At 37.2% G+C, this 19552-nt stretch overlaps 1 protein-coding gene across 2 annotated transcripts in view; it reads left to right on the top strand.

Annotated features, from left to right (window-relative positions):
- Window positions 1-1172: 1172 nt before the first annotated feature.
- LOC111150069 (protein arginine methyltransferase 3) overlaps window positions 1173-19552 on the top strand; it is a 129312-nt gene continuing 110932 nt past the window's right edge. Inside the window, exons 1-8 of one of the 2 annotated variants that reach the window (XM_022507407.1) lie at window positions 1173-1208; window positions 1460-1595; window positions 3174-3256; window positions 4637-4686; window positions 5331-5433; window positions 12268-12427; window positions 13767-13911; window positions 17872-17937. In XM_022507407.1, coding sequence (XP_022363115.1) covers window positions 1181-1208; window positions 1460-1595; window positions 3174-3256; window positions 4637-4686; window positions 5331-5433; window positions 12268-12427; window positions 13767-13911; window positions 17872-17937 — 771 coding nt within the window. In that variant the 5' untranslated portion in view covers window positions 1173-1180. The remainder of the gene's footprint in view (window positions 1209-1459; window positions 1596-3173; window positions 3257-4636; window positions 4687-5330; window positions 5434-12267; window positions 12428-13766; window positions 13912-17871; window positions 17938-19552) is intronic. The other variant, XM_022507409.1, reaches the window with a different exon arrangement.

Here is a 19552-nt window from a genome sequence, read left to right as displayed (position 1 = left end):
CAGCAGCCATAATGTCACTTTCTGAAGGTATGGAAGAGCCACTCTGTCAGCTGCTTCCCATTGTTTAGGATAAAGTTAACACTTACTGTCTAAGCACTTTACACGTATTAAGTCATTTTATCCAGTGGCTCTATGGCTAGTGCATTCATTTTCCCTGTTTTGTAGGTGAGGAAGTGGAGGTGGTGAAAAGTCTTGATCTTGCTCAAGATCAGACTGACAAAGTGACAGAAATAGGATTCAGAGGGGCACCTGGGTGGCTCAGTGGGTTAAAGCCTCTGCCTTCGGCGCGGGTCATGATCCCAGTGTCCTGGAATCGAGCCCTGCATCAGGCTCTCTGCTCAGCAGGGAGCCTGCTTCCCTTCCTCTCTCTCTCTCTGCCTGCTTCTCTGCCTACTTGTGATCTCTGTCAAATAAATTAAAAAAAAAAAAAGAAAGAAAATAGGATTCAGACAAAATGGGTTCGATCTGAGTCCATGCTCTCACTTAACCACTGCACTTAGAAGACGAAAATCCTTAAAACGGTCCGTCAGGCTTCGGCACCTGTGAGTGCTCTAGTACGCCCACACTGGCTCCTGCAGTCCTCTCTGGGCCCCAAGGGAATCAGAGACCTCAGGAATCAGTGTAGTCTGGGGTCCTTGCCTGCGCTCCGCCGCCTCTGCCACCAGAGGGCGCCGCGGGTCGGCCGCCCCCTCCACTAACAGCCCATTCGTCGAGTTAGAGACGCACAGAGGGCGCGGTGCCCACTGTAAACTCGCGGCGGCGGGTCTCTGAGCTTCTGGGTTCAGGGGCGCAGGCGAAGGTCTCCCGGTGAGACCTGCCGCGGCGCGAGGAGGAGACAAAAGTCACATCAAAGCCTGCGACACTTAGTACCAGATTCATCGCCGAATCTACGCGCTATACACGAACCTTGGCGCTGGAGGAAGCGGAGGACAGGCTCCCGCCCCGCCCACCCAACTCACGTGACCAACGACCGCGGCCTCGGGGCCGGAAGCGCTCCCAAGCCCGCGCGCGCGCGTTCTCGCATTTCTGGGCGGCTGTGAGACTCCGCGAGTTCCGTCCCTGCCGCGCGCTCGCGCTAGTTCCCAGGCTTCCGGGCCCGGAGAGCTCGGCGGCGGCTGCGCGCACGCTGCCCAGCCCGGTCCCCGCCCCCAGGCGCGCGGGGTTCCGGGGCAACACAGCCATGTGCTCGTTAGCGTCGGGCGCTGCGGGTGGGTATCCCTGGCTACTTAGCACCCTGCTCGCCCGGCGCGCAGCCCGCCGGGCGGGAGAAAGACTTGGCCTTCCGCTGCCCGTCCCGGTTGCGGGGCGGGACGGTGGGGCCTGGCTGGGAGTGGGGGAGGCGCTGGCGAGGGCCGCGGGGGAGCGGGGAGGAGGGCGGCGCACCCCCCACCCTGCTCCTCGTGCGTGCGGCTAGCACTGGCGTCAGTCTGGGGCCGGGCTGATGATTTGCGTGTGCTAGGCGGCCGGGGCGCTATGGAGGACGAGGACGACCTGCCAGAGCTGTCCGACAGCGGTGACGAGGCCGCCTGGGAGGATGAGGACGATGCTGAGCCCCCCCACGACAAGCAGCAGACCCCCTGCCTGTTCTGTGACAGGTTCGTCCGCCTCTGTGCCAGGCGCCACCCCTAGGGTGCCCGCGCGCGGTGCGTCCGTGTGGTGCGTTCGTCTGATGCCCGGCCCGAGCGGCCTGCCCACGAATCCTTGAGCCCGTGGTGTGGAGTGAGGGTTTGTTGAGAAAGAAGCACCGTGCTGTAGAGGGAAGAGCCGTGAACTGGAAACCGGGTTATACTAGCTTCTCTTCCGCCGGCCTCAGTTTCCCCGTGCGCGAACTCTGAATCTGTGGTTCCCAAGTCTAGCGGTGCACCCTTGTCTCCTGAGACGTTAAAGGATGCTCAACCCGGCGCCTCCGCCCTTCCAAATCAGGCGTGGGACCTGGGAATCTTACATTTTTATAAAGGCATTTTCTGAGATGATTCTAATGAGATAAGTTTGCCAGTCACTAAGCCAGATCATCTCTCAGGGCCCTTCCAGCTTTATCGCTCTATAATTCATTAATGAGTACAGAGCATCTAAGGTGTACTATTTCCCCTTGAGCCATCTGAAGAATCACCTTTCTTAGGTAGGGGCTCGCCATCTCTTGAAGGGAAAGGAATTGATGCCCTTTTCACTTAGGGAGAAAGAAGCTATGGTATCAATAACTCGTTCACAAAGGGTTTGTCGTATATCCAAATCCACGTTTTTCCACTAAAAATTCTGCCTCTTCATCTCAGGAAGCTTTGACTCTGGTCAGCCTTTTGGAAGTGGGTGTGAAAGAGGCCTGCTTGGCATGGGCCAATGTTACTTGAACAAACATTTTCCAGTCTCCCATAAGTCTAGGCAGGATGCTGATTGGTGGCATATTAGCTCCTCTTGATTTGTCATTGTTCTCCCATGTAGCGCCATTTGCGTGGGTACAGAATGTCTACTACACTCGTTGCGGTAAAATAACATTTATTGAGCATCAGGGATGTACTTCGTGATAAGCCGTATAAGTACAACAAGATAAACATTTGTTGAAAACTAACGGCTGCATAGGTGCTAGGCCTGCTGAGGGGATAGGTAGCTCCTTGCTGTGTGTTCCTATCTCCAGTATCCTTCAGTTTCACAGGTCCCGTAATGAAGAGGCTTGGTCCTCACAGTGTCTGTAACACAAGTACTTTCAGAACACTGCAAGGTCATCTTTGGAATAAGCACTTTGGGAGTATGCCAGCTGTAAAAATTACATTTTATGCTTTATTTCTAAAAGCAGTCTGAGCTCTCGCAGTTCAAAGCCTCTGAAAGCAGCATTGACACAGAGCAGAAAAGAATCTTCTGTAGGGAGTTTTCATCTCTTGACAGAAGCTATCAAAGGGAGTTCTTGTCCTTAAAAGCTTTTTGATAAACTCAGTGCTATTATTTGGCAAATAAATTAACTTTGACATTTAAAATGTAGTTTGTAGGGTATACAATGGGACACAGAGGTACTAATTCCCTTTAGAAATGCTGGGTCCCTCTCATCTACAGGTATGTTTGCTTTTTCTTATTTGGATATAAAACAGGACTTAACAGAAGTGGGGGGAGTGTGTATTTCACCTGAAATCAATATTTAGACTTTTGAGGGAACTGTTTCATGAAGTTATGGTTTGATTTTTCAGGTTATTTACATCTGCTGAAGAAACATTTTCACACTGTAAATCTGAGCATCAATTTAGTATTGATAACATGGTCCATAAACATGGTGAGTATTTTTTAGAATAAAGGAAATTTTAGTTGTGAAATTTAAGTTCAAACTTTGTATTCCTCCAGACCTTTTCTTTCCTACACAAGTTCAGTGTCATGAAAAATACAACAAAACCTCTCTTATGAAGTTTTTTTGACAAGTGGCCTTCAAAGGAGGACTAATTATAAATCATTCTTCTAGAAGAGATTCACTCTATTTAAGCTTATATTGACTGTAAAACTAAAAAGGGGGAAAAAAGCAACCTTGGCATATGATTGCATTTTTATCGTATTAGAATTAGGGAGAGCAAGGATAGAGGTGGACTTTGGAAAAGGGTGGGTCATTGTGAAAAAAGACAACTTACCAGTTCAAAGCATAACATGAACTTCAGGGCAAAAAGGTTGAGTTTGGTAAGAGTATAGAAAAAGGAGTGATGAAGTTAAGGTGGTAAACAAAATATTTAGATGATTCTTTTGAAACTTGTGTTTGAACATACTTCCCTTATAATTAAGGTCTGCTTTTTCAAATGTATGCAAAAGAGCTACACTGTTCCACTAAAATTAACTAAATACAGGTTTGGTTTTTTTTAGTCCCTGTATTTGCTATCATCTAGAAAAGACATTCAATGTGTGATAAAATGTGTTTATAAATCATAAATTCAACTGTGGCTGCTTTTATAAGACATGAGTGATTTATTGGTTTTTTTTTATGTGCATTTTTAAACTAAATTGGAATCATACTTTATAATTTTTTAATTTTTTTTTACTTAACAAATAGGGGTTTTTATATGCTATTATGCTTATAAAACATCTTCAAGGCTGTTATGTTTCTCATAACAACATTTTTCACAACAAATAATACTCAGTTGGTTGGATATCCTGTTACTTTTCCATGTTTTAAATGGTGCTTCATTTCTGGAAAGAGAACAAGGCTCATTGTTTTTTTAATTTATATCACTTAATGTAAAAGCTGGTGTATCATTTGAATACTCCATGTCCAGGCAAAATTGTAATTTGGTAGGCACCCTCAAAATAGGGGATTTAGAGACTTTTGGCTCTAATTATCAGCTGCCAAATACTTGTTAAAATCTATAACCGAATTTTCCTGATTTGTATTGTTCTTACAAATGAAGATTTGAATTCTAAAAATTAATTTCCTACTTTTTCAGAAATGCAAGAAAAACATTAGAAATTGTTATCCATGTGGCTGTTTCTCAATTAAAATACTCAGAAGTATTAAAGTTGTTATTTCTAATTCTTAATGGGAAATTCAAAATACTTAAAGTTGTAGTTTAGAGAACAGAAATATTTTATCTAATCAGAGAAGCCTCTGTAGAATATGTTATTTAAACAAAATGCATATTAAAATAGGTGAATTATCTTTTTTTTTCCTCATTAGGACTTGAATTTTATGGATACATTAAGCTAATAAATTTTATTAGACTCAAGGTAAGTCAGTAGCTTAATTTACAGTTTTGTTTGGAAACTAAAGAAATACCACAGTGCCTGTTGGGGTGTTGATTTTAGAAGAATACAAAGAACTGCTATGTAATCATACTGGGGTAATCATGGACATTAGGAACTAGTACGACATAACAAGCACCAAGTAAATGAATACACACCATGCTTAGTAAGGTATCATTTTTAACTATGTCCAAGAGGTGAATTGGTGCTATGTGAAAAAATAATTCAGTGTCAGATAATACTGATAAACGGGATTTCCCTGAATCAGAAATAATTACTAGTGTGATTTCAAGCACTGTGGTTGTCTTTTTGTTCTATTTTTCAAATACTTAGTCCTTTTTTCGCTTCTATTCCAATGAATGTTTATGATGCTACTTTCCCCAAATCGAAACAATAAAAAGGTTCATTGAAACCATATTGCTTAATCTAAGCAATCATCCAGTCAAGTTAATGAAATGACAGGTGACGCATAGACTCCTTAAATACAGATTTTTTGTGAGGTAGACATGGTTCCCCTTTTTTTTTTTTTTTGCTTAGTTTTTCTATTTTTTGCTGGGTGGGGGCGTTGTGACTATATACAATGAAATACTATATACAATGAAAAAACATGCAATTAATTTTACATCCAGAATCCTACAGTTGAGTATATGAATTCCATATACAACCCAGTGCCTTGGGAGAAAGAAGAGTATTTGAAGCCAGTATTAGAAGATGACCTATTACTTCAATTTGGTAAGATGAACCTACTGGGTCTTCTTTAACACAGGGTCATTTATAATGGCAAATAGTGGTTAAGTTTTCTAAGAAAGTATATCATCTCCTTAATTCTCTAAAGACTTTACCAGGTAGTTGGTTTCAGTATGAAAGCTGTTTGATAGTTACAGTGACCATTACTAGAGAGAAATTTAGAGGTAGAAGTTTGTTTTAATACTGTGTATAAGATGTTCTGAAACATAGGGACACTTGAGAAAATAATTTTTTTAAAGATTATTTATTTATTTATTTGACAGAGAGAGACAGCGAGAGAGGGAACACAAGTAGGGGGAGTAGGAGAGGGAGAAGTAGGCTTCCTGAGGAGCAGGGAGCCAGATTTGGGGCTCAATCCCAAGACCCTGGGATCAGGACCGGTGTGGAAGGCAGATGCTTAACCACTGAACCACCCAGGCGCCCCAATAATTTTTAATTGTAGACTAATTTTTAGTCTACTAAAATTTTAATTTAGCTAACTTAACTAAAATTAACTGAATTTTTAATTTATTTTTAATTAACCAAAATTTTTAAATCTACTGATTCAAAATCATTTTTTAAATTTTTTTCTGCTTCAACGTAACATTAAAGTAGTTTTAATAGTATTTGCTGCTTTTGTCTGATGCATTTAGATCAGATAATTGACTTAATTTAAGACATCTAATTTACTGAGATTTTGTTTTAATGCAAAACAGATTCCACTCGAATTTCCAAGGGCTTATCTACATACATTAACTCTACAGCCTTCCTTGTGGCAGGGCTACTTTCATTTCTTGACTATAGCTTTCTTATTTGCTCTGTGCAATTGCTCATTTCCTATTTTACTCTTTTTAAGATTTATTTATCTGAGAGAGGGAGAGTGTAAGTGTGTACATGTGAGTGGGCGGAGAGGTTGAGGGAGAGAATCTCAAGCGGAATTACTACTGAGTGTGGAGCTCAAGGTGGGGCTTGATCCCAAGACCCATGAGATCATGACCTGAGCCGAAATCAGGAGTCAGGGTCTTAACTGAGTGAGCCACCCGGGCACCCCAGCTCATTCCTTATTAAACAAGGATCTTAGGAAAATTCTATTGGCTTCTTAAGATACTTTATTGTTATAACTTATCAGGGTTAATACTCTTTTCCCCCTTATTTATACCATATTTAGATGTAAAGCATTTGCTCTCTTCAGCTCAGTAAGACCATTCTAAAAGGACATGTCCCTTCACATACAGAAGTTTGACAATGTGAACTTGAGCAGTTCTCTGATTAGTGAGAGCTGTAGAAAACTACTCATTTCCTTGAGAAGGACAATCATTAAGTTGTATGGTACTGTGATGTAGTAGTTAGGACCTTGATGTTGGATTCAGGAACTGTTTTACCCTGGACAGAACTTTTTGTTACTAAGTTTTCATCTGAGATTCTTTCTGGCTCCAAAATTTTGGTGAGTCCTGGGTTGATTTTTTCCTGTTTTTACAAATTCTCTCTAATCTCATTTCTCCCCAGAGTGATCAAAGTGATCTCTTTGATAAATGACAAAGTGCCCACTAAGTGCTCTTCATGACTTCCTAAATTCAAAATCACCCACTGAGCACTCACAGGATAAAAGTGGTACATCAATGCCTTAGAAACATGAAGAAATGACTCTTTCCCATAGGGAGGCCACAGCCTTAAGAGTATTTTGTTTTTAAATGTCTGTCTTGTATTATGAGGTCAGATATGGTAAGTTTTGTGAGAAGTGGAAAAGGTAGTATTGTTCAGAAGAGGGAGAGGTTATATCAACAAATATTTGTTGTATGTTGGTCACTGTGGGTGCAGATCAGTATTGAATCTAACTCTCCAACGGGAATATTAAGTTAATTTCCTTCAGCCTTAATTTGTAAAAAGGTGGTACTGACACTTACCTTGTAGAATTGTTGCGAAGATAATGCATATTAGCGCAGTACCTGTCAGAGGGTTAACTGCTTAATAAAGGAGAATTTATTGTTACTAGTAAATAAATAAGGTCTACAGGAGTTTGGATGAAGAAGCCACGACTGTGATCTGGAACACTCAAAGAGGCCAGTAAAAAAGGGAGAACTTGAACTGGGCATGTCCTTTAGTGTGCTGCCTGTGTTCTCTCAAATAGTGCTCCTAGCCCTTGGTGGAGAGAGAGAGAAGAGAAGGTCATTGCTGTCTTGGCTCCAAGCTTATTGACCACTGAACCTCCACTGCCTTTCAATAAATATTTATCAAGCATCTGCTAAGTATTAGGCTTTGAGGATTTAAAGATGATTGAATTAATTTAAAAAGATGACTAAGAAAATAGGCAATGCAAGTATAGTATAAGGGGAGGCCAAGTAACTATAAGGGAGAAACTTGGTAAACACTAGCATAGCCAGATAATCACATCAGTGATAAATCACGTTGATGTTATAAATTCTTTATAATGTATGATGAGAATGGCACTTTCCCTCTAGTCTTCCTCCCCAAACCTAATAACCTGAGTCAAACCATGAAAATCCTTCAGACACACAAAGTAAGGGTCATTCTACAAACTACCTGACTAGTACTCCTCAAAACTATCAAGGACATCAAAAACAAGATACATCTGAGAAATTGTCATAGCTAAGAGAGGCTTAAGGAGATGTGACAACTGAATGAATTATAGTATCCTGGATAGGCTCTTGGGACAGAAAGGGGATGTTAGGAAAAACTAATGAAATCTGAGTAAATAAAATGAGTTGTTTTTTTTTTTTAAGTACAATGTAATATTGGAAAATATTCCACAAAGTGTCAGTATTCTTTTATAAACAAAGAACCTTTAAACCTTGAGGGACAAAGGATCAAACACTTGATAGAACAATAGGAAAAAGTACATGATGAGACAATTCACCAAAGAGTTCGAAATTAGCCCAGCAGTGAGATACCTTTTATTACCTATCAGACCGGTAAATAGTTTTAAAATATGACGTATTTTGTTGACAGAGAAGGTACAGGCACTGATACATTGCTAGTAGAATGCAAATTTGGCAACACCTAACTAAACTGTATGTGCCCTTTTTAACACAGCAGTTTCACAGATAAGAATCAGCTCCGAGGGTACATGTCCAACATTCTGAAAATACATGTACGCAAGATTATTCAAGATAACATTGTAATTTCTAAATATTGACAACAGCCTAAGTGCTCATACATAGAAGAGTAGTTGAGTAAACTCTGGTAGGTCCACACCATCTATTAAAAAAAAAACAACAACAATCCAAAGTTCTCTGAACTGATAAAGTGATTTCCAAGACATACAGTTAAATAAGAAAAGGAAAAGCTCAAAGGAGTATCTATGGTATGATATTCTTTTCATGTAAGAAAGGAAGGGATTTGAGAAAATGTGTGTGTCTGCTCATTTGTGCAAGAGAAATACAGTAAAGATAAACTAGAGACTAAAGAGAGTAGTTACATATGGGGTTTAGTGGGACAGCGATAGGAGGGCACAGTGGGGTAGACATAACAGGGATAATGGGGGAGTGACATTTCTTGGAGAATGTACCTTCTGTATAGCCCCCACTCTTAGGACAGAGGTATTTTATTTCTCATAGCCTTCATGTAATTAAAAAAAAAAAAAAACCAACAAAGCAACCAGGAGGTATGAGGGTAGTGGTGGTGCAAAATGGAATACAAACACTAACGAATGAACTCAGCTGTATTAACACAGGACTAATGTAACAGCTGAAGGGGGTGGGGAAGGAAAGAGTTGTTTGAGTCACTAAAATCTTGACTGGATATTGCAAAAAAGACTACATAAATTCTGTAACCTAGTCAGGAAAGGTTTTTCTCGTAAGGTTTGAGCTAGCAATTCTGGGAATATGTATTGTCTGTAATAGCATGGACAAGTAAGTAAATATATTACGGATAATAAGAGCTAGGTTTCTCACTGTTGGGAAGGAGGTGTCAGATAAGGAAGTACAGAAGGATGAAATGAGTCCTATAGTGATAGATTGGAATCAGAGGTATCAGTATCAACTCAGTTTTTAATATACATGCACATAGGTATGGGAATACAGGTGTCTGTGTATGTGTAGGTTAGTATACACACATGTATTTCCTGGCTCTGTTGAGAAAGCTTAGAAAAACCCCAGTAGCAGTAAACGTGCCTATTGCCCAGATTTTAACACCATTGTTCAATAAAAAATTTTTTAAAAGTTTGGAGAAGTGATTGATTCCATGGATGGCATAGGGCGATACAAGAGGACTCTGGAACAGTTTGCTCCACAGAGTAAGGAAGTGCTTAAAAAGAAAAGGTGGGGGGGGGGGGGGGGGAAGAGGGGACTTACACAAGAATACAGGAGCCAACCTGAAGGACTCTTCATGGCCAAATCTGGAGGAATTTGAGGAACACAAAGTGATAGTGTTGGGTTTTAGCTCATAGGATAGAATAAATATACCTGAATCCATACTGATGAAATCAACTAAATAAATAAATGGAGAAGGAGCAGCTCAAACCTAGAGTAAAATTTTAGAAGGGAAGAGAGAAAATGACCATTATGCAAACACCATAGTAATAACTTGCAGAAAAGATGCACCAATGGACACTAAGATCAGTGGGTAAAAATTTAATATGAAATAGGATTTGCATAGTTCAGAATATCTCCCCAAGAAGTTTAAATACAAAGGAGATATTAACTTTTTTTCCAGCAGACACTCCCACAACTGACTGATCAAGGTTAACGTCACCATTAGTAAGTCCTATTGACACCTTGGAAAAACGCACTCAGAATACAACATCATTTTTCTGCTGTACTTTATTCCAATAATGAAAAAACATCAGACAAACTCAAGTTGACAGACTGACTGTAAAATCAGTACTCTACAGGAGTGTCAGATACAGTTTTTGGGTCCACTAGTCTAGAAATAGTTGAAGGTGTTGGATATTTTAGTTGTGATTTCTTACATGTTTTTTAATTTCTCTAATTCATCAGTCATTGATGGGGTGTATTTACATTTCTATGACTAAAGAATTGTCTGTTTTTGCCTTTTAATTCTATCAGTTTTTGCTTTTGTGAGGTTTATACTCATTTATAATTGTTATGCCTTCTTGATGAATTGACCATCCTTTGTGGTAGTTCTCAGCTGCCAAAATGAAGTATCCAGGTGATCTGAACCTCCAGAGACAGAATGTAGATGTGGAAATTCATCTTCCTGAACATGGTTTAGAACTTTGAATTAGACTTTTGATAAACTGTAGTTATGGATCTTAATGTTGACTGAATCCTTTCTCCTTTTCAACATTTCCTTTATATGATTATCTACATATTATTAGTGTTGAAAGATTACTCTGTCTTTTATTGCAGCAAAAAGCAAACAGAGAAACTTGCTGAAACAAAGAAATCAATTCCTTTGTTCAGTTTTCATCTGTAATTTAGACCAACAAGCTGGCTTTTAAACAGTTTGAAGAAGTTTGAAAATGAGTTGTAGTAAGAATTAGAAAATATGGTGTACTGTCCTTAACGTATTTTGTTGTTCTCATTAATTTTTGGTGAAGTAAATAGCAAATGAATCTATAGTTGTTTTAAAATAGTGATTCAGTATTCTGACTGATTGGAGATTAGTGGCATATTGTACTACTGCTCTCAGAAGAAGTTCGATGTAGGCTCTAGTCTCTAAGTTGTATTCTCATGTATTTGTTAAGCTTAGTTCTTTTTTCTCAACTCTGTAAGTGTCACAACTAAAAACTGAATATGGAAAAATGAAGCCATATTTCTTCCAGTGCTGTACTGAAGAGAAAATATATCTGCATCATTTTTATTGTTTTAAGTTGATCAGAAGGTTAATTGGACTGATTAATAGACACTGGGATTTTGACCACAGTCACTAACTCCATATATTAACTTCTGTTTGCAGAGTTGTTAGTTCTACAGTGGAAATTAATGACTTTATACATCAAGATATTAAAGTTAAGTCTTTTGATATTAGGAATTAGGATGTCATAATACCAGCAATAAGACATTGGTGTATAGATTACACTACCCATTACCTAGGATAAAAAAGTTACTGAATGTATAAAATTCTTTATGTACACACTGTCCTTAGTAAATATCTAAATGTAATGCCTGTTATTCTATAGATAAAGACTCAGAGTCTGAGAAGGGACCTAGTGTGGTGGCAAGAATATGAACTAGGAGGGCAGGCATGGGTTTGTATCTTAGTTTTTTTATTAAATCACCAAGTGACTTTGGGCAGCTCCCTTAATTTCTCTGAAATTTATATTTCCCATGCCTTAAAATAGGGATAAATATTTATATCTTAGGTTTGTTTTGAGGAAGAAATAAGATGTATGTGCTTGGAAGAAATCTGGTGATCAGTACATATTAGGGGGGCGCCTGGGTGGCTCAGTGGGTTAACGCCTCTGCCTTCAGCTCAGGTCATGATCTCAGAGTCCTGGGATCAAGCCCCACATCGGGCTCTCTGCTCAGCAAGAAGCCTGCTTCCTCCTCTCTCTCTCTGTCCCCCTCTCTGTCTACTTGTGATCTCTGTCTGTCAAATAAATAAATAAAATCTTTAAAAAAAAAATACATATTAGGGCTTTTTCCTTCCATTTTTTTGCTTCTAAGTTTGGTTCAGTATAATTAATGCTTTAATATATGGTTAATTTAGCCACCTAATGAAAAAGTTAGACTAACAGAATGCTCTTTAAATTTAAATGGAAAGTTTGGATATTAAAGATTTATTTAACTAGAAGTACTTCTACAACTATTTCTCAGTTGGCTGCATAATAGGCCCTTAGTATATATTTATTGATAATATGTTTATATTTGCTTCATTGTTAGAAGATGGCATGATAATAATGTCCATTTATTTCTTTAGATGTAGAAGATCTTTATGAACCAGTGTCAGTCCCATTCTCATACCCCAATGGACTCAGTGAAAACACATCTGTTGTTGAAAAATTGAAACATATGGAAGCCAGGGCACTGTCTGCTGAAGCTGCATTAGCTAGAGCGCGTGAGGATCTGCAAAGAATGAAGTAATTTATCAATCTTACAGAATATTAGTTATTTAGATCCCCAAAGTAATACTGCTAATAATAAGGTAGAATATGGTAAAACATTTCATGTATTGGAAAGCACAATGTAGGTATTTAATTTTAAATTTATTTTAAGTTAATTAATGGTATGCAACATTTTTATATGTTGTAGTTGATTAACAGAATTTTGTGGTTTTGCCTGTTTCCACATTCTTTATAATTACTTTTGTGTTTGCGGTTATTGTTCTAGGAGTGTTGTCCTCTTGAGTGCTTTTGTTCTTTGATATTGCCTTCCTTTGAATTACTCGGTAATCTAATAGAATCTAATAGATTTGTCCACTAACTTTTTTTCTCCTAGCCTTTTAAGGGGGAGTAATTAATATTTTTTAGGTTTGGGGACAATACAGTGTTGAAATTTTTGTTTTTAAAGAACCAAAGTATAATTATGTAGTATTAGAAAACGAGATACATAGGATGATTTTGTCCAGTGAGTAAATTAGCCTTCTACTGGTTTACTTCACAGAATATACTTCACAGAATTTAATGTGCATGTGAATCACTTGGGAATTTGTCACACTGTACATTCTGATTCAGAGGTCTGAAGGAGGGCCCGAGATTCTGCATTTCTCCAAAGTATAGCTTTAGCTGTTGGGTTTTTGTAAATTGGTTGCCATTCCCTCAGTACCCATTTGATGGTTTGCTAGAATGTCCAGGGAACAAAGTGTAGCTGACTGTGGTTCCCTTTCCTTTTTGAGATTTTATGCTGGTTAATCTAGTAACCAACAACAACTTCACTGTTGGCCCCCCCGCTTAGCATCTCTCCCCCGTGCATACATTATAGATACTTAATATGTTGTCATCAGAGAGGGAATTGAGTTTTAGAGCTGCAGTGGGTGGTGGTGGTGTAGGTAAATAATTCTCAATTTGGGTCAACTTTCTGCCCATATAACCCTTTGATGAAATATTGTGGTTTCAAAGAATATTAATAGTGTTGAAATATACCACACTGATTCATTCACCTGCTAAAATAAGATTTTAGAACAATAGAAATAATAAAATTGAATCAAAATAATGTGGTTTTGTTCAGTTGAAAGATACAAACAGCTATATAATCTGTTTCTGTGGTTCACAGAAGGCATGTTTACGTCTGAGTTTGCATATGCTGTTGCTTAAGATCCAGCAGGGGGAGCCTTCCGTTGCTTCAGATAGAATGTTGAGTTAGAGGCTCATCACACTGCATACCAGACTCCCTCCCTTTTCTTCTCCCTCAACCTCTAGCCTTTCCTTTTTTCATGGTCCAATAAACCTGTCTCAAGGGTGTATTTCAAATTGATTACAGACAATTTGCTCAGGATTTTGTGATGAACGTAGATGTCAGAACCTGCTCGTCATCTACTACTGCCATTGCAGACCTCCAGGAAGATGAGGATGGCGTTTATTTCAGCTCATACGGGCATTATGGGATACATGAAGAAATGCTAAAGGTTAGAAAAGAGCACAAAGTGCTCCAAATCCGTACTAAAGGAAAAACCGAATGAAACGAGTTCTTAGTATATATTCTCTAGGAGAACTGGTTTTTTTTTGTGTTTTCTTAGAACTGCTTTTTAAATCTCTTTGGTGCCTAATAGCGCATCTTGGGTTGAAAAGACTACAGGAGCATCACAGCCACTGTAAATTCGATTTAAGATCATTCTTAATCTTTATGAAATCTTTACTTTTGCTTGAAATAAAACATTGGAGAAAACTGCTGCTGGTTTTCATCTTCTCAAGAGCAACTATTAAATAGTAACAAATTATGCATTTGTCTTTTAATGTACAAAGGGGATGATTAATTTTAGTGTTCTAAATAGTAATATTGACCTCAGTTTGGGCAAATAATTTTTTGGTAAAAAGTTTAATTGTAAATAATTTTTATAATTGTCATAGCATAACTTTGTTACATTTGAAATCATCGATATGTAGAATTTCCTAAATTGGTCAAATCAAGTTTTTAAATTTGGTTGGTTTTAATTTTTATAATGATAAGGTCCATATAAAATATAAATAAATTTCTAGCCATACGTAGTAATTACACATTTGATTATGTATTACAGATTGTAAAATAGTAACATCTAATTTTTTAATTCGGTAAAACTATAGTAGAACAAGTGTTGGAATGTAAAAAACTTCATGAAAGTGTTAGATGTTCATCTCTGTGAATTTTAGATGCCACTGCCTTTTCTTAAATCCAGCCAACAAAAAATACATTCCTAAATCCTTCCTCACAAGATTGTTTTATTTTGGAAAGCCTGGAGACCATGTTCCTCTGACACAGATAGATTTAAAATAACCAGGGATATTTAATAATAACATGTATGTATTTTGTTGAGTCAGGTTTGCAAGATCACAGGGTGGAGGTCTCCTGATTAATAGTAATTGTAATTACTTGGGGTCTGTTAAAGCAGTGTCATGTCATTCCTTTAATAATGACATGTCACAGTAGGTTGTGCTTTTTGTTGTCACTTGGGTAATGGCATTATAAATAACATTATAAATAACAGTTATAAGTGATAAATTATTTTAAGTTGGAGTGAGTTTGTTTAAAAGAAATTGATTTACTCTGTTTTCTTTGTTAAAATTAATTTTATTGTGTCTAGAATTCTTTTTAAGGGGTTCACTTAAGCCCATGTTTGTCATTTTAAATCACCCCATCAATTTAAATGCCATGAACCTTTAAGGCCTTTAGTATGGAAATTGTGTGGGTTTTCAGACAGATAAGGTTACTGAGACTCCAAGTAGGTGGGGCATAAACATATCCTAGATACAATCATCAGGGAAATCCATTTTGACTACTTATTTCCAAATGTCTGTCCTGGACATTTGTCGCTGTAAATCCATAACTAGAGGATCTTTACACCTGGTCATATATCTTTAAGTCCTTTTGATGTACATATGGATTTAAGAAATTCCACCTTGAAGTTTTCAGTGCTACCTTTTCCCTTTTAGAGAATCGTTTAAGAATCCCTATTAGTATAATTTTCCATGCCTCACTTCCCATTAGCTGTTACACAATGTAATTGCCTCTCCTTGGGGATGACTTGATTAAGTATTCATAAGAAATAAGCATATATTCCATGCAAAAAGAACTATTTTTCCAATTTATATTTTGCTAACTTACATACTGTGGGTGAGCAGGAAATGTTCTGTGTATCAAGCAATATTCTGTTTCTTATCAAAGCAATTCTTAGCTCACATAACCTGTTTAAGATTGCAGTATTACCACAATCTCATTTGATATTTATAGATAATTTAAAATTGAGAAACCATGGATAGGATTTATTTTTATGCTTAGAATTGGCCTTGCTTTTATGGGAAGAGTATTTGGATTTTTTGGTTGCTTAGTCTCAGGTATTTCAATGATGGCATATGTTGTGATTATAATTAGAAATAAAGGTACTTTGTGATCTTACTTTCTAGTGTTCGGATGAAGATAACATTTCTGAATTCCAGAGCTAACAGCTGATGGAAGGATGGATTACATGAACTTTCAAAATCCTTTGCCACTTTATCTTTCTGAAGAACAGTCATTCTTGACTAATGTTGTAAATCTGAGATGTATCACTCTCTTTTTTTCCAAGAAAAATATTGTTCATCCTGGTAAACATTTATCACAGATCATAGTACCATTAGATAACTTTTCTTTAGTGCATTCTTCTGATTGTATCTCCATCCGACTCATACATTCCTTCTACCTCCATGAGCCTATACATTTAAAACATACTGTTATATATACATAAAATTCGTAGTATATACTTTTCTGTAGTCTCATTCTTAAGTTTTTTCTTGTATTTGTAGGAATAATTCCATGGCACTTTACTAGTCTTCGAAAATGATGTTGCTTCTTAGTATTAGAGCTCTGATTTTATTCTTCTTTTGTGTTCCTTAGTTTTAATAGGCTGGTGAAAAAAACAATTTTTAAAATTTCTATTATCTTGTTTTGTATTGAAGTGTTTGTGTTTTCTTAGAATCCATTTTTACAGGTGGTTATGAGTGCTAGTCTTTTATTTGCCTGCATTTTCATTTGTAGTGGTTTTCCTTTCAAGACTTCAGTTACTAAACTGAAGCTCTGCTATGCCCAAGGCACTCTGGTATACTTTGGATTTTATTGCACCTGAATGAAAGCAGATAGATCTGTAAAAAGAGCCCGGATGAAGGACTGTAGTTGAGGGAGCAGCGGTACATGGATTTAGGACAGGCGTTCGGGTGCTTGTGATCAAGTTGGAGCAGTGATGAGGCAGTGTGGTTGGCGAGAGCTTTCCGAGTGACTGCCTCCTAGACTGATGTTCACCCACCAAAAATCACTGGCTGTAGTACAAGATGAGTATAAAAATGACAAATGTATGGAATGGTATACATTTTTTTATATAAAGCAATTAGAAATAATTCCATCAGAAAACATGGAATTAATTCTGCAGTTCCCCATTTTTTTATATCTTGTAATTAAGTAGAACAACTTGGCTTTTAATTTGAGACATTATATGGGTTTTGGGGGTTTTTTTGGCCTAAAATTGTTTTTTGAACAGTATGGATTGCCTGAATTTTGATATCATAGTATTTGCTGTAACATTTCTTTTTACCTAGTGTGAAACCCAAATAAAGCTGGAATTCCTATTCTATTTTTATTGTGCTCATTTTATTTACTTGGCAGCAGAGGCCCTTTCTGCTTAATTTGCTGTCTGTATGTGTCTCAACTAAAGTAATTGAAAAGGGAATCGGCTCTATTCATGAACTAAAATAAATGTTCACATTCGATGCCTGCGTCAGTCACAGGTCATGTGAGACTCCAGAGTGTAGAAGTCTCAAATGTGAGCTGCAGGGCTCAAATGATTTACCTTTGGGATTATAGGCTTTTAAGCATCATTTCCTACTACAGACTTTTCTAGAAACAAAACAGGATTATAAATCAGATAGGTGCTGATCAGTGACTTTCTTAGAAAAACCATACTCTGTGTGGCTTCATTTTTTATATGTAACCACAACTTTTAACATTTATCTGTTTTGGCTTTTTTTTCTACCATATTTTAACATAGCATTTTAACATTTAACCTAGTAGACTCCCTTTACTATACGTTGTCAGGCTCTAGACTCCAGGCCCTATTTGATGGAGCAAAACATCATATTCAGCTTCTGTTAGCTTTAATTATCAGTTGAAGTCTTAAAATGATAACATGTATCAAGACAAAAATGTGTACATCTTTAAGAATTTAGACCTTATCCAACTTTGAGTAATTTTCTTTGTGTGTTGTTGGTGTTTCTATTTTTTATTGTTTTCTTTTAGGACAAAGAAATTAAGCTTAGCTTTCCAAGCAAACTAGCAATGTGTGATAAAATAACAAATATCTTCCTAGAAATTTTATATTTTCAGTCTATCCTATAAACAGAATGTTTTTCTTTCTCCACTCTAGGACAAAGTACGAACAGAAAGTTACCGAGATTTTATATATCAAAATCCACATATCTTCAAAGACAAGGTGAGTAGCATTGGCTACAGAATTGTACCTTTTGCAAGGCTCTTGGGCGGTAGAAGTCCTCATTTGGGTCTCATTGTGCTAGCAGTTGATTTAGTGTACTCTGGCTTTATTTCATGGGAGACTTTTATGACGCTTCTCTGTGGTGCAGAATCCTGATAGCAGAAATGCTGATTGGTGCTATCATTCAGTCTACAGATTTTTTTTAAATTGAGATTCATTAATTACAGTAACATGGTTTAGTTAAACTTTACTTATCCAGATTATTTTGCTTAAACATATTGTTGATGTACTGTAATTCCTATGAATTTCAAATGTATCAGATAAGCCCTGTACCAAAGCATACTTTTAGTGATTAGTATATGTTAATTAGTTAAAAATTAATAATTTTAAGAAGTTATAAGTAGAGTCAAATATTGTAAGGTAGAACTTAAGCGCTTTCTTTTAAGACCTCATCTGCTCCTTTATAAGACACTTTGTGTTTTATATTTAGTCTTAATACCATTTCAGGTTTTTTTAAAGATGGAATTTCACACTGTGTGTGTGTGTGTGTGTTTGAAATTTTTGTCATTTGTATTTCCTCCCTTATGAATTGTTTTCGTTTTTTCTTCACTTCCTCCTTCCCTCCTTTTCTATGTTGACATGTTTACCTAAAAGTTCAGATTTTCTGTTTGTTCTTTCTTGGTGGAAATTAGTCCACTAATTTAATAAAAAATATTATCATTTCTGCCGCATATATACTTTGTTTGGGCATTTTCCCCCACTCTTTCCACTTCAAGAACATGTATATTGATAACATACCAGGTTTTTATAATTCCCCTTTCACCTTCATTTTAAAAGATAGTTCTCGAAGGTTATTTTATAAGCTTTACGTGATATTGCAGCAGTGGCTAGCAATCTTTATATTTTAAAAAATCCTTTTCCTGATTTGCATTTTGTTTGGAATATAATACAGATTGGCTTTTCATTTTCTCTGTTTCCCAAGAGGCTGTGTTTTACTTGTGACTTAACTGAGCTAGACAGTTGGAATTTATATGGTTCTCTGATATCTTCACCAAAGCATTACCTAATGAAAGGTTTATGACAGTACGTGTTTCTTTGTATTTACTGATCCCCTCTATACACAAATAGGTGATTTCTTTTTTAAAATCTTGGTTTTTATCAGTTCTTTGTACTTAGCTTTTTTGTGTGCTTTTTACATGTTATTACAGCAGAGACTAAGAATTTTTTTATAGTTTTTATATTTATACCCAAGTGCTGGAACAATTTATTTAATATGTCCTAAAAACCATTTTGTTTCCCATGAAGCAAATGTGTTACTATTAAAAATTTTACTTTATATTTGTAGGTAGACTGTGCCCAGATTTTTATTTTATTTTTTTCATTAATATGTTGTAGAGAAATTAAGCATGTACTGGTCTGGGCATCATTAGTCCTGCCTGGCTTCTCTGGAACCACATAAATAATAATTTTAGAGAAGTGGGTGGATTTCTTTGGGCCTCATCTATAAAATGAAATCATTTTAACCCCTTCTGGTTTGAAGATATTAGGATTTTTTTTAAATTGCAAAAGCACTGTTTTTGAGCCATCCTTTCATAATACTTTTTGATATAAATAC

This window comes from Enhydra lutris, unplaced genomic scaffold (assembly GCF_002288905.1).
Source record: "Enhydra lutris kenyoni isolate GAN:26980312 unplaced genomic scaffold, ASM228890v2 scaffoldscaffold22, whole genome shotgun sequence".
NCBI lineage: Eukaryota > Metazoa > Chordata > Mammalia > Carnivora > Mustelidae > Enhydra > Enhydra lutris.
Note: the sequence above shows the minus strand (reverse complement) of the source record. Positions and strands in the feature narration are given on the sequence as shown.